At 41.6% G+C, this 13,358-nt stretch overlaps 1 protein-coding gene across 1 annotated transcript in view; it reads left to right on the forward strand.

Annotated features, from left to right (window-relative positions):
• Ism1 (isthmin 1) overlaps positions 1–13,358 on the forward strand; it is a 91,052-nt gene that overhangs the window by 49,616 nt on the left and 28,078 nt on the right. The window contains exon 3 of the mRNA XM_031372051.1: positions 11,944–12,174. Coding sequence (XP_031227911.1) covers positions 11,944–12,174 — 231 coding nt within the window. The remainder of the gene's footprint in view (positions 1–11,943; positions 12,175–13,358) is intronic.

The raw sequence follows: 13,358 nt of genomic DNA on the forward strand, positions 1-13,358 counted from the left end.
TAGGTGTTGTGGGACTGGCTGCGGAGCTTGCGCCCAAGGTCTGCTCTGGACCCCAGCCCAGACAGACCATGATGTGCCTAGTCTTACTGCAGCTTGATATTGCCAAGGCTGGTTGACATCCATGAGAGGCCTCCCCTTTCTGAGGAGAAGGGGAAAGGGAAGGAGTGGTGGATTAAGGGAGTGGGAGGGACTGGTAGGAGAGGAGGGAGGGGAGGCTGTGATTGAGATGTAAAGTAAATAAATAACTTAATAAAATAAAATAAAGCACATTAAGGCAGTTAAGAGCATGTACTCCTGTTGTAAAAGACCTGAGTTGAGTTCCCAGCATCTTTATCAAGCATCCCACAAGCACCTATAACTCCATCTCCAGGGGGTTCTAATGCCTGTGGCACCCACAGGCACCTGTACTTGGTATACTACACATACTCACACTCACACAGACATTCACACACACACACATACACACATCTCAACCCACTCATTCACAAACACATAATTTAAAAATAACAAACATTTTTAAATGTTTAAAACCACATTGTTATGATATGATTTCTCCAGACAACTGTGTCATTCAGATTCCAACCAAAGGACTTCAAAACGGATGGACTGACAGCTCTTCTGAAATTCTCATCCTACTTCAGAAGACCATCCTACAAAACAAGCAAAACAAAACAAAACTGTATCAGCTAGCTCTTGCTATGTAGCAAGCTACCATGAATTTGGTAACTTAAAAACCTAAGAGCATATTCTTCGTGATCCTCTTAGTCTCAGCTGGGCTGTCTCAACTGGTCTTGGGTGGATTTGGATCTCCAGGTGAGGACTGCTATTTGGAAAGCTGATTAACATGGGATATAACGGCCCTGTCCCTACATGTCTCCAGTTTCAGCAGGCTAGACCTGGCTTCTTGGCACACTCCAAAGAGCACCTAAAACAGGCAATACTAAAGCACAAGTTATTTGAGGACTCTGCTTGCTGTTGTGCCTAAGCAGCCTGGCCAAACTTACAATCAGTAGCATGATAAAGCTCAAAGATTACACTCAGAGTGCCCCTGCTCAAGGCAGGGTTATTTAGAAAAGATGAATTTGTAGACACCTTTAAAACCATCCTACCATAGATGCAAACCACTATAGTTTACCCAAACTTACAGGAAGGCAAGGTCAGGCCTCATTCTGAATCCAGCACATCTGCAATACCAGGAGCAACTTTCTAAAATTCCAAGGTTAGGGTACCATTCATCTTAAGTACCATTTATAAGTACTGAGCACAGAAAGATTTCTAGAAGTAAAAAGTATTGAGCTTAAGTCATCTCACTTGGTGCAGTAATTGGTCAGGACCAGGCCAGCCTCAGGCTTCAGCCTCTAAATGAACATTCTGTGTGATGTGGCTTTTCTTCTGGGATTTCCCTTCCAAAAGCAGAATCCCAGCTTCGGTCTAAGTCTGTCTACCCTTCATTCCATGTGGGAGATACTGATTCGCTGCCTGAGCCTTCTTGACCTACCAGACCCCTTCTCATCAAAGCAGGATTTAGAAAATTGGTACCTGCTGTCCTGGTTTACATTCTTATTTCTGTGATTAAATACTGAGACCAAAAGCAATGTGGCAAGGAAAGGGTTTCTTACATCTTACACTTCATAGTCCCTCATTTAGGGAAGCCTGGACAGGACCTCAAGGCAGGAGTCTAGAGGCAGGAACAGAATCTGAGACCATGGAGAAGTGTGTTACTTAATGTCTTACTTCCTCTGGCTTTCCCAGGGCCCTTTCTTACATATCCCAGACCCACCTGCCCAGGAATAGTACCATGTGTTTAAGCCTCCTACATAAATTAACAGTCAAGAAAATGCCAACACAAACAGTCCCACAAGTCAACCTGTTAGAGGCAATTCCTCCACTGAGATTCTTTTTCCCAGGTTGACTATGGTTTGTGCCAATCACTATGGAGAACATGGGCACACTACTTAATGCCTCTTTGGGCTGGGTCCTGGAAAACAAGTCTAGATCAGTGGTTCTGAGCCTGTGAGTTAAGACCCCTTTGGGGTTGACTAAGACCATTAAAAAAATAGAGATATTTACATTATGATTCATAACAGTAGTAGCAAAAATACAGTTGTGAAGTAACAATAAAAATAATTTTATGGTCAGGGGTCACCAAAACATGAGGAACTATATTAAATAATCACAGCATTAGGAAAGTTGAGAACCACTGGTCTAGATAATCATTGGTTTCTTTTTAAATATTTTTTTTGAGAATTTAATATATGAGTACTGTGTTCCCATGTGTCCCTCTCCTCTCCAAGCTCCTACAGTGTCCTCCACATGTCCTCTCAATTTCATGGCCTCTTCTTCTTTGTCATTGTTGGCATGTAGAGAGAGGGAGGGAGGGAGAGAGAGAGAGAGAGAGAGAGAGAGAGAGAGAGAGAGAACCTACCAAGTCCATTTAGTGTTACTTGTATGCCCATGTGTTTGAGATTGATGATTAGCTAACCAGTGAGCAAACTCATCCCTGAAGAAGCCTGATTCTCCCTCTCTCAGCAGCCAGGATTGCCTATAGCTCTTTATTTAGGGATTCACCTTGTGAGATTTCTCCTCTGTGTGGACATGCCAAGTAGCTGTGTCATGATGTGTGTGTTGTTCAGATAACCATATTGTTGAGGTGTTATGAATGCAGATTCCCCTGTCACATCCAGACACTATCTAGCAGCAAGCATTCTGGTCTTCTGGCTCTTACAATCTTCCCACCCCTTCTTCTGAGATTTTTCTCTGAAGTGGGTATGGCCAAAATGCACAAAATCACTCTGTCTTCTTTCCTAGCAATAGAGAAAGCACCATTTGAAACATCAATCCATAGTCTGTAACATTTACTCAGATTGCAACTTTCAGGAGATGCCAAGCTCCAGAGTGACCAAAGAACAGTGACTGAAGCCCCCTGGTGGCCAGCCCAGGCCTATCCATTATACTCCTTAGCAAATTAGATCTGGCCTTAAATTTGAGTAACCCAGGACACAGCCTCATGAGAGCTAACTTTATTATCTGTCCTTTCTGTGTTTGTCTACCTAAGCCTAAGGAGGACGCTAGAAAATGCAAAATTTTTTACCTTATATTGACATTGATGTTTTGTATGATGAGTAAAGATTCTTTTTGTAAAAACTGGCTTCCCAGCCTTGTAATTATGTCTTATATGTTATCTTAGAGTTGAAAGGGTGATTTCAGTTCATTTTTTAACTAACAGAACATAAAAGAAGTGGGTCCTGGAAAAATTACCCCTCTGTTTTCAGTGCCAGCAGTGGAGAAAACACAACTTGAAACGCCACTAATAATCTACACAGTTTCAAGATCAAAGCAACACAGAAGTATTAGAGATAAATCAGCAACATGCTGACTTCCATTCTACCAGCTGGCCCAGAAGCATTACGAAAGATGCACAGAGCTGGGCAGCCCCTCCTCCAGGAGTCAGCTCCCGCCCCGATGCAGAAAATTGACTATCCTTCATCTCTTCTAAAGCATAGCCTGAGATCATAAGTGAGGTCACTCCCATGCCCTAAAGTAAACATCCTCCTGATACGTTTCTGCCACCACAACCAGAGATTCCTCAGCTATTAGTCAGACTTTGACAGAAAGTTCTGCTGGTTCCCAGCCAGGACCGTGACACTCCTGCCTTCTTGAAACATGATGTGACTGTGTCACCAACTCCCAGGGTTGTCTTCAGGAGTCCTTAACAAAGACTGAAGCATATGTCTGGCCATCTCTTCTCTGCCAGGACAGTCCCTAAAGAGTAGTTGCCTTTTTTCCCACTTGGTTTAAAATAGAGGCATCAATGAAATAATGATTCACTTTATTCCCGGTTTGCATCGCATGCAGGTACAGGAGCAGGAGGCAGTCAACCTTAGGACCCACACATCCACATTGGATGGTGTCTCCCCAGTGGATCTTAATTACCTCTTCCCAGCACCCACTGCTCCCACTCCTAAAGTACCTCTCTCCATTCCCTCTTCCTGAGCATCAGGAACAAGTGTGCCCCTGGAGTAAGAGATGCTGAGACTCACAACTTATTTTATTTATTCTCCAGCTTTTCTCTCCCCAGGAGTGCTTGCTCTTCAATCATGTGTGAAAATAATCAGTGTGTCCTTTATTCTTTTATCTCTCCCCAAATGGAGAACTTTGGCTCTTCCCTTTGAAACCCCACCAGTGGCATTCTTGAATTTATTTTTAGATCTGTAGAAGTTTTCCAGACAAAATCGATGCCCAGCACAGATTAAAAAAAAAAAAAAAAAGAAAAAAGTATGATTATCCCGTGTACAAGGAACAGAGTGTTTTAATATGGAAGAAGTGTAGCCATATGTCTGGGTGCAGTATGGCTTCCTTTAATCTGGAAAAGGGAAACAAGCATTGTTGATAATAATATGCAGATGTCCAGCTGCAAATGAGGACATATTGCTAATTAACTATATTGTTAGTGTGTTTTCAGGAGAGAGACTACAGTGACGTTAATTATAATCTCTGTTGTTTGTTGTTCAAAGCCTATGCACTGCTAATAATATCTTCTTTAATATCTTCAATAGAAGATTCTTAGATTCTTTCTTTTTTCCCTTTAGGATCCCACATTAAAGCCACATTAGGAGTAATGAGGCCTAGAGCCTGAGCCTAATTAAAACAAAATCTAACAAGACTTAGCAATCATTATCATTAACTAGTACTTATTTGGTGTCCCTTAGCAGTTGGAATTGGGGGCTGGGACTCAGAGATTGTAAATACAGCCTTCTTTGCCCCCTAAAATTTGCCATGTAGTCTGATCCTGAGAAGTATTAATCTGAGAATAGTTTTCACAGCCTTAAAATAAAAAAAAGCATTAAAACCTTTCTAGCTGGCCAGTTTGTTACTAGTGTGAGCCTCTCCTGGAGGCTCAGGGAGGGGCCAGAGCAGCCATGTTTTTCACACAACAGCCATTGGCTGATGTTTGCAGAATAGAGGGGGTACTATTTACAAACAGGGACAACAACACTTAGGTCATTTTTCCAAGAACTGGATCTACAGCCCATTTCCTCACCCTGATCCTCCCTACTGCCATCATCTTCCCTACTGGATGATCACCATCTCATTTTGTCCTGAAGTTTAGTTGACCAAAGAACCTTATTCTTCCTCCCTTGTATTCATTGCCATTGATGTGGCTATGGAAATCCACCTTGGCCATGAGGAAGTCACAACGGCAGAATGCCATGACTAAACATCCTTGGTCTGAGACCAGAGATATACCCAGCATAAGGGACACAATGAAAACTGCCTCAGAAACCAGTCTCGTTCATCCCCATATAGATCTCCCAGGGGTAGGCAGGTCCAGGTTCTGAGAGTGAAGGGAAATGGAAGAGATTGGAGGGCTGAGGTGATCCAACAAGCCTCCAACTGACCTGCAGAATGCCACCAGAGAAGCGGCGCCCAGTGGAAAAGTCACAGGACACGCTGGTATCTGCATCTGTCAGCTGTGTAGGCTGCAGGAAGTAGGCTTGAGTCTTCCTCTCTCACCTTCCCACTTCCTGTTCCCATCACCTGTTGGACCTTTACTTCCACTGGATCTCAGCTCACAAGTTACTCCCTCAGAGTTGGCTTACTACTTCAAAGAACCTTATTCTTTCTGCCCTGCATCCATTGTCTGTACCAAATGACCAACTGGGACCCTGAGGTAATTTTCTGGGATTTTTTTTTCTTATATGTACCATTATATGCCCATGTACTGTCAGATTCAGTGTGTCTGTCATATAGCTTTGCTTTGTTGGTTTTTTGTTTTGTTTTGTTTTGTTTTTTGTTTTATGTCCAAATTGTATAATCTCACCAGGAGCCCCTCAAATCAGTTCCTGTTTTTGTTTTTTTGTTTTTTGATTTTCAAGATAACCCCATTAGACACTGAAAATGTCCTTGTGCTCTCTGTCACAGCAAAGTATTCCAAACTCATATGCTCTTATATATGCCTAAGCTCTCAGCTCAGCCATTTGTCCAAGGAGCAGTTCATTTGAGTGAGAGAGAAAAAGCCCTAGACATTATTGAGAGCACTCCGGTACAATGTAAAGGAAGTACTGCATAGCACAGTCAGCAAGATTTGAGGAATGCAATGTGTAAGTGCAGAAACACTGACGGTTCAGTAAAGATGTACAGAGAGTTACAGGTTTGGAATGGGATGCTACGAGAGGTTGCAGAGCATCTTACTGGCTGGCATGGAGTTCACTGTCATCTTATGCTCTGCCAGAAATTCTGTCATTTAAAGATTGAGTTCAATCACAAAGACCAGAAACTCAACACAGTTAATTAACTACATAGGTTTTCACTTTTTTATTGAGAATAATTTTTTTCATATAACATATTCTAATCGTGGTTTCACCCTCCATTTGATCATCTTATTTTATTAATATAGAACATTTGTGTACACTTATAGAGTGCAGTATGATGATTTGAAATATATATGCAGTGTGTGATGATAATTAACCTCAAATACCTCTTATTTATATATCATATCTATACTTTAGGACTGTTTGGACTCCTCTAGTTATTTTGAAACATATGATAAATTGTTGGAGACTGTTGCTCCCCTCCTGTGCTATAAAGCAACAGACCTAGTTCGTCCTGTCAGCTGTACTTATGTACCCATTATCTAACGTCTCCTGTACTCACTCCCGAACCTTCCCAGTCCCTGGCAACCAGTACACTCACTACTCCATTGAGATTAAGATTTTTTTAAACTTCCACCAATGAGCAACAACAGGTAGCATTTGTCTTTCTTTACTTACCTCATTTCAGTTAATGCAGTTCCACATTCCATCAACATTTCTATAAATAAGAGGTGACAGGATTTTTTTTTTCAGGACAAATTCATGGTCCTGGCATAAAGCTGACACATAAACCATAAAAGCAGAGCATTTAACTTTTAAATAATTGTCACAGCTCTAAAAATACAATTGAATTCACAGAAGGGAACAATGTTACTGTAACATTATTCCTATATGAACTTGACACATGTTAGCACCATCAAAAAGAAAAGAGCCTCAACTGAGAAAATGCCTTCATAAAACCCAGCTTTAGGATGTTTTCTTCATTATTTAATTAATTTATTAATTATTGAATTAATTGATTCATGGGGGAGCAGCCAGCCCATAGTGGTTGAGACCACCCTGGCCTGGGATCTATAAGAAAGGAGGCTGAGCAAACCATGATGATCAAGCCAGTAAGCAGCACTCCTCCATTGCCTCTGCATCTACTCCTGCTTTTGGATTCCTGTCCTGCTTGAGTTCCTGTCCTGATGTTCTTTGATGATGTGCTTTAATATGAAAGTATAAGCCAAATAAATCCTCTCCTCCCCACGTAGCTTTGATCATGGTGTTTCATCACAGCAATAGTAACCCTAACTAGGACAATTATCAATGATAATGATAATGGGAAGACATTTAGGGAGTCAATAATCAAGGACTGATGTGATGAAACTGGTGGTGCTCTCAGTTCTCAATAAGGGTGAAAGTGGGAGAGAGAAGGATGAAGGGCATACTGGATCTGCTTCCTTGTTGGTAGTTCAAGACCTCACCTCTCCTTAACCCTAACTGGACAGCCTGTGTCATGCAATCACCTCTCAGCTGCAACAGAGTTTGGGAAATATAGTTTTAAGCAGCTGTCTTCTCACCTGAAACAAACACCAAATAAAAAGCAGATGGGAAGGATCATTGGGTAGGTGATCACAATATCTATTACAATATTTCTATCCGAAGCAAAACACTACCATACAACAGCATGATGTTTTTAGTGCCATCCTATGTTAAATCCAACTGCTTGTAGAGTAACAAAGGGATTTCTGTGCACAAAGATAGAGTATATGAAGCCATAGCTAGCCAATTTGACCTACCTAACATCACCTTCTTCAACTTCAGTTGTCCTGTTTTCATTTTCAGTGGGACTAACAGTTCTGCCATTAGGACCACTGAGGGAACATGGCCACTGGGACTGTGCTACACCATTGCTAATGGTGGGTCACAGCTTAAAGGCAGGCTATGGAGAAAGGAGCATATTCCCATACCAAGCAAGCAAGCCCCTTATGTCACTTTAATTGCTATTGATGGAGTAAAATTCCATTTCATTTCAAAGTGACCATTGTTAAATACCCTTCCCCTATCCCAGGGTTTCCAGTTTTTGAATAGCTGTGAACACAGCACAATAAGGTGTCAAGGTAACAACATTTGGAAGAGATGCAAACATAACTCAGATATCCAGAAAATTTGAATGGCATTTTGTTATTAATTCTCATCTGACAAATACTTTACAAATGTTGAGTCAGTATCTGGGGTCAGAATGGTTAAGGAATGATGGAGCAATGCCACAATTTTGTGCAAGACCTAATCCAAAACATACTTGAATCCCAGTCATTAAACCATTCCCAGCAGAAGTACTTGTGGCCTGGATTGCTCAGCCAATGGTCCTAACTTTGCACTTCTCTTTTATTGTGTAGCTACAGTCCAACTCTTGACCATCCTGCTGGAAGAGCATAGGACTGTGATTATCTGCTGTGCTTTGTATAGAGGGGCATTGAGCCATAGAAAGTTGAAGGAGTTTGTTTGGGTTGAAGCTAAGCCAGGAGTCACTCTATGGTAGTGAATTTTCTATCAGAAGAATCCAAGGGTCATAGGGGGGGAAATCAATTAAATTCAGTCGTTTTCTCTTCAGACTTCTAATAAAAATGTTAACTAGCCACATGTATACATTTCAAATCTCTTCAAAAACACAAAATTTAGAAGTAAAAAGAATGCTTCATTCCTTATATGTGTATGCATACATTGCAGTACTGGGAATCGAACCTAGGACTTTGAATGTGCTAGGAAAATGCTCTACTACTGAGCTACATCTCCAGCACAAAAAAAAAAAAAAAAAAAAAAAAAAAAACTCCCTTTTTGATCTAGTTAAGAACCTGCCTCGTTATACAATAAAAGCCGGGGTGTGAATTACAAAAATCTCTAAAGCATTTGGAAGGCAAATAAATACTAAGCCCCTCATATGACTTACATGCCTGAATCCTCAACAAGAAATTCTCCAGGAGAATCTAGCTCTACTCTCTAACACTATCAGGGAGAATCCAACTGTATTCTCAAAAACACCATCAGGGAAGTGTAGGGATTAGACGTCCAGTGATAAAGGGACAGAACTACATTCAAGTACCTTTTGTGGCAGTTGAGACAGAGAGCTCTTAGGATCAAGAAATTTCATCACTTCTCTTTTTCCTATCTCTCTCCTCTCTCTTTCTCTCCCCTCCTCTCTTTCATCTCTCCCCCAACTCAATCAAACAATAGTACATTTAGAATTCATTGCATTAAGCAATGCCTTAGAACCCTAGGCCAGCTCCCTCCACAATCATGCCAGGAAACAGAAACGATGGCAGAGAGGTGGCTGGAAAAGTGAACAAAGACACTGGCTCGGCCACATCTCCTGAGCAAAAGAGAAGGCAAGTGAAAACACGAAGCCTCTCACTTCCCACTTCTAGATGACAGATATGAGCCCTGAGTTCGTCTTTGCTCCTTCAAAGATTGACAAAGGTGGTCTGTGTGCATTTCAGTCTCAGGCTGCTCTTGACCTCGGGTACTCAGAGTCAAGAGTGTTTTGATTGTAGACAGAATTGTTTGGCTGGGTCAACAGCCCTGTGGTGGGGGCAGGGAGTGTGTGTGGAGACAATGTGCTGGAACATAACTCCCAAACCTCAAAACATGCCCAACAATAACAACAGCATTAACCACTGACCCAAAGGCTGGGGGAAATTCTATCTCCATGTCTCCTTCCACCAGTAAACATAAAAATACTATCCCTGAAGGGACAGAGGATGCCTTTACTAAGTGGTCCAGAGAGAGTGAAAGGACCGGGACAGCTACATTAGAAAAGTTCCCCCAATGACAAGTTAATTGAGGTATGTTTACTGGGTAAGAAAAGCCTCTGACTGGCAGTTTTAAGAATAAGGGCATTAAATCTCAGTGTTCCCTTTTTGTCATTCTTCTCTCTGTCTCTCCATCCTTCACCCATGTGGCTTTTCAATTCTTATCACTCTATAGCTAGCCTTTATGTCCCTTAAAGTAGCCATTAGTTCCGCCTCTGTAAAGACTATCTTACTTGCTCTTTGCCATCCCTCTGGATCTCTTCTAGGCTTCTCTCTCTCTTTTTTTTTTTTTTTTTTTTTTCTCAGATCTTGTCTCTGGTGTTGCCTCCTCAGAGACATTTTCTCTCTCCACCTAGATAACCTTCCCTCCATCACCTCCATCACCTTGTCTCTTTTCTTTGTTTAGCAATGAGTACTCTCTTGTCTATGTATGTTTTGTTTGTTACACATAGATGTATATTCCAAAAGAGTCTGTATCGCATGGCCATCTCATTTATTAATGTGTCTCCTGCCTAAAAAGTGGGTGAAATTAATGTATTAGAGAGGTGGATAGAAACATACTAATGAAATGGATATAGGAATGGATAAATGGATAGATGAATAGGCAAGAATAAAATGGATGGACAGAAATGAAGATGTAGATGTTGGAGTAGATGTTTAATCTCAAACTGGGGCTTTCTACCCCACTTCTGATCATTCAGTTCCCAAATAAAAGACATACAACTTTTATATTTATAACCAGCCTTGATAGCACTGGAGCTGGGCAGATATTCTACCCTCTAAGCTTAGGAATTTTCTTCCCCCTCAATAGTCCCAAGTTATAACTTACTATATTCTGCATGGGCTGCTCTTAACTCTAATTGGCCAACCCTCATTGCCATGTTTTCATAACTAACCTATCCCATGGCAACTTCTCTCTCCACTTCTTCTCCTTCTTCCTCCTCATAGTCCCCTACTTTTAACCCCAAAAGTCCACCTATCTTCTGCCCAGCTATAGGCTGTAGGTATCTTTATTCACCAATCAGGGATAACTTGGGGAGCAAGGTTACATAGCATCATTTGGGTCTATGTGCAGATTCTCTTGTCCCTGGGAGTAACCAGGCCTTGGGACCAGTATTTAGCATTACAATACATAGCAAAAGACCAAACTTCAACAGGTAGATGAATAGATGAACCAATGGGGAGTCAGTAGGTGAATGGAGATACGTAATCAACAGTTTGACATAAACATTTGTCTGATTTAATCAAATCTTTTCCTCCATGGCACACATCAAAGAAACTAAACTGGTTATTAAGAGTATAATGAAAGCCATGGTGGTTAACCAGTTGAGGATGTGAAAAACAAACTGTTAGTTCGAGCTTTAAATATGTAGCACTTTTCCTTTAAACTAGTTGTCTTATTTTGATGTGCTTTGGTACTTAATAAACAGTTCACAACTCCCAAGAAAATTCCTAAGTAATAAACTGGAAGACATTTTCTGACTTGGCCTTTTAAAGATGGAGAAACTAAACCGTGTGCTAGTGAAATGAGCTGGGAATACTATGCTGGCTGTGGTGTTTTGAATAAGAATGGCATTCGTAGGCTTATATATTTGAGGACTTAGTCATCAGTTGGTAGACCCTTTTGGAAAGATTAGGAGGTATGGTCTTGTTGGAGTAGGTGTGGCCTTGGAGGAGACACTTCACTGGGAGTGGGATTTGAGGTTTTAAAAGCCCATGCTAGGCCCAGCATCTCTCTCTGCCTGGAGCCTGTAATCAGGATGCAAAGATTTGCATCATGCTTATTTGTCTGCTTTCCACCATGATAATAACCCTCTGAACCACCAGGGACTAACCCTGTGGAATTGTAAGCAAACCCCCAATTAAATGCTACTGTTATAAGAGACGCCTAGGTCATAGTGTCACACTAAATAGAACAGTGACAATTCCAGCTACTGGAATGAATTGTTCTTATCCATTAATTTAATGAACTGTTAAGAGTGGCACTTGTATCCACCTGCCTTCAGAGTATTTGTTCATGACTTGTCTGTTTTTTTATTTTGTTTTTTTGTCTGTTTTAGAATAACCTCAACCTGGAGAGTGACTCCACATCAGAAACCAGCTTTCCTCTGTCCAAAGAAGCCCCAGAGGAACACCAGGTTGTCCACCAACCCTTCCCCAGACAGCGATTCCCTCCAGAGACTGGGCATCCTTCACTGCAAAGAGACGGCCCCAGATCCTTTCTCCTTGACCTACCAAACTTTCCAGATCTTTCCAAAGCTGATATCAATGGACAGAATCCAAATATTCAGGTAATTCTCAGCAGCTAGCTACTAAAAGGAAAACAGTTCATTGTTTCCCACCCTGATTCTAAGAAGCTAAGCAGTGTTCCTGCCGTGTCCTTCTCAACCCTACTGTGATTCCTGCCGGGAGTTGTACTACTCCCACAAAAAAAACAGTGTTGCAATATCCATCATGATTTTTGAGACACTGAGATATAAAACAAAACAAAACTAGTGCACCCTGAAACTGCTGAGATGTGGCAGCTATTAAAAAAGACTCTGTGGTTTGTGACTAGACCAGGTAACCCACAGTCTTACCTTGAAAGGAAGATTCCCCTCAGTGCTTTCGACACCAGAAACTCCTTCAGGAGGGGACAACTCCTGAAGAATACATGACTAACAAAAACTTAAATAAGAAAGAGAGTGAAAATAGAATTTCCTAGAAGAGAATTCTATATATTTTATTAAAAGGGATTGTAATGAAGCCAGGGAAATGGGACACCAGAGAAGGTCATTGGATTAAAAAATAACAGCATTCCTCCACATTTCAAGGGAAAGGATGCTTTGGTCTGGCCCTCCAGGCATCCTCATGAAGGAGAAGCCATGCCGTTCTCCCTGCAGCAGCTGTTCAGGGAGTCGCTATGTGGCTCACCAAGGCCATGTGACTACTAAACTGTAGTTGTGCAGCTCAGCTCCAGGATCTCCAGCTCCCAGGTACCACCCATCCACCAAACGTGTGATAGCGCATGGTGTTTGTACCTTCTCTATCTTCAGGAAGCTAGTTGAGGGAGCTCAGAGAGGCCCTGGACAACCTAACCCTCGCCTCTCTCCTGTCTTTATGTGCCTGCTTCCAAAATGTCTATGCTTTGTTCTGATTTCTCTCGTTTATGTAAAGACAGCTTTTTTTTTTTTAACATCACATCAAATACCCATTAGTTTATGTAGCATTAGAAAGTTACTCAGGATTGGCTCAGAGTATTTTTAATTAAGTGGTTCTCTCCAAACCCCAGTGTTTGTGTATGGTGTGTATGGTGTGGCATGGGGGACTGTGGGTTTGGGTGCATGTGTGTGTCCTTCCTCTCTCCTGACAGGCAACATCACAGCATTTCAGAGCAGCTTCCCTCCATCAGAGTTGTTTTGCATTTGAACAAAGAACTGATAACACATCTTAGTCAATAAACATCAAGGAAGGGCTGCTACACATAAAACACTGC

Source organism: Mastomys coucha, unplaced genomic scaffold (genome assembly GCF_008632895.1).
Source record: "Mastomys coucha isolate ucsf_1 unplaced genomic scaffold, UCSF_Mcou_1 pScaffold15, whole genome shotgun sequence".
Taxonomy (NCBI): Eukaryota; Metazoa; Chordata; class Mammalia; order Rodentia; family Muridae; genus Mastomys; species Mastomys coucha.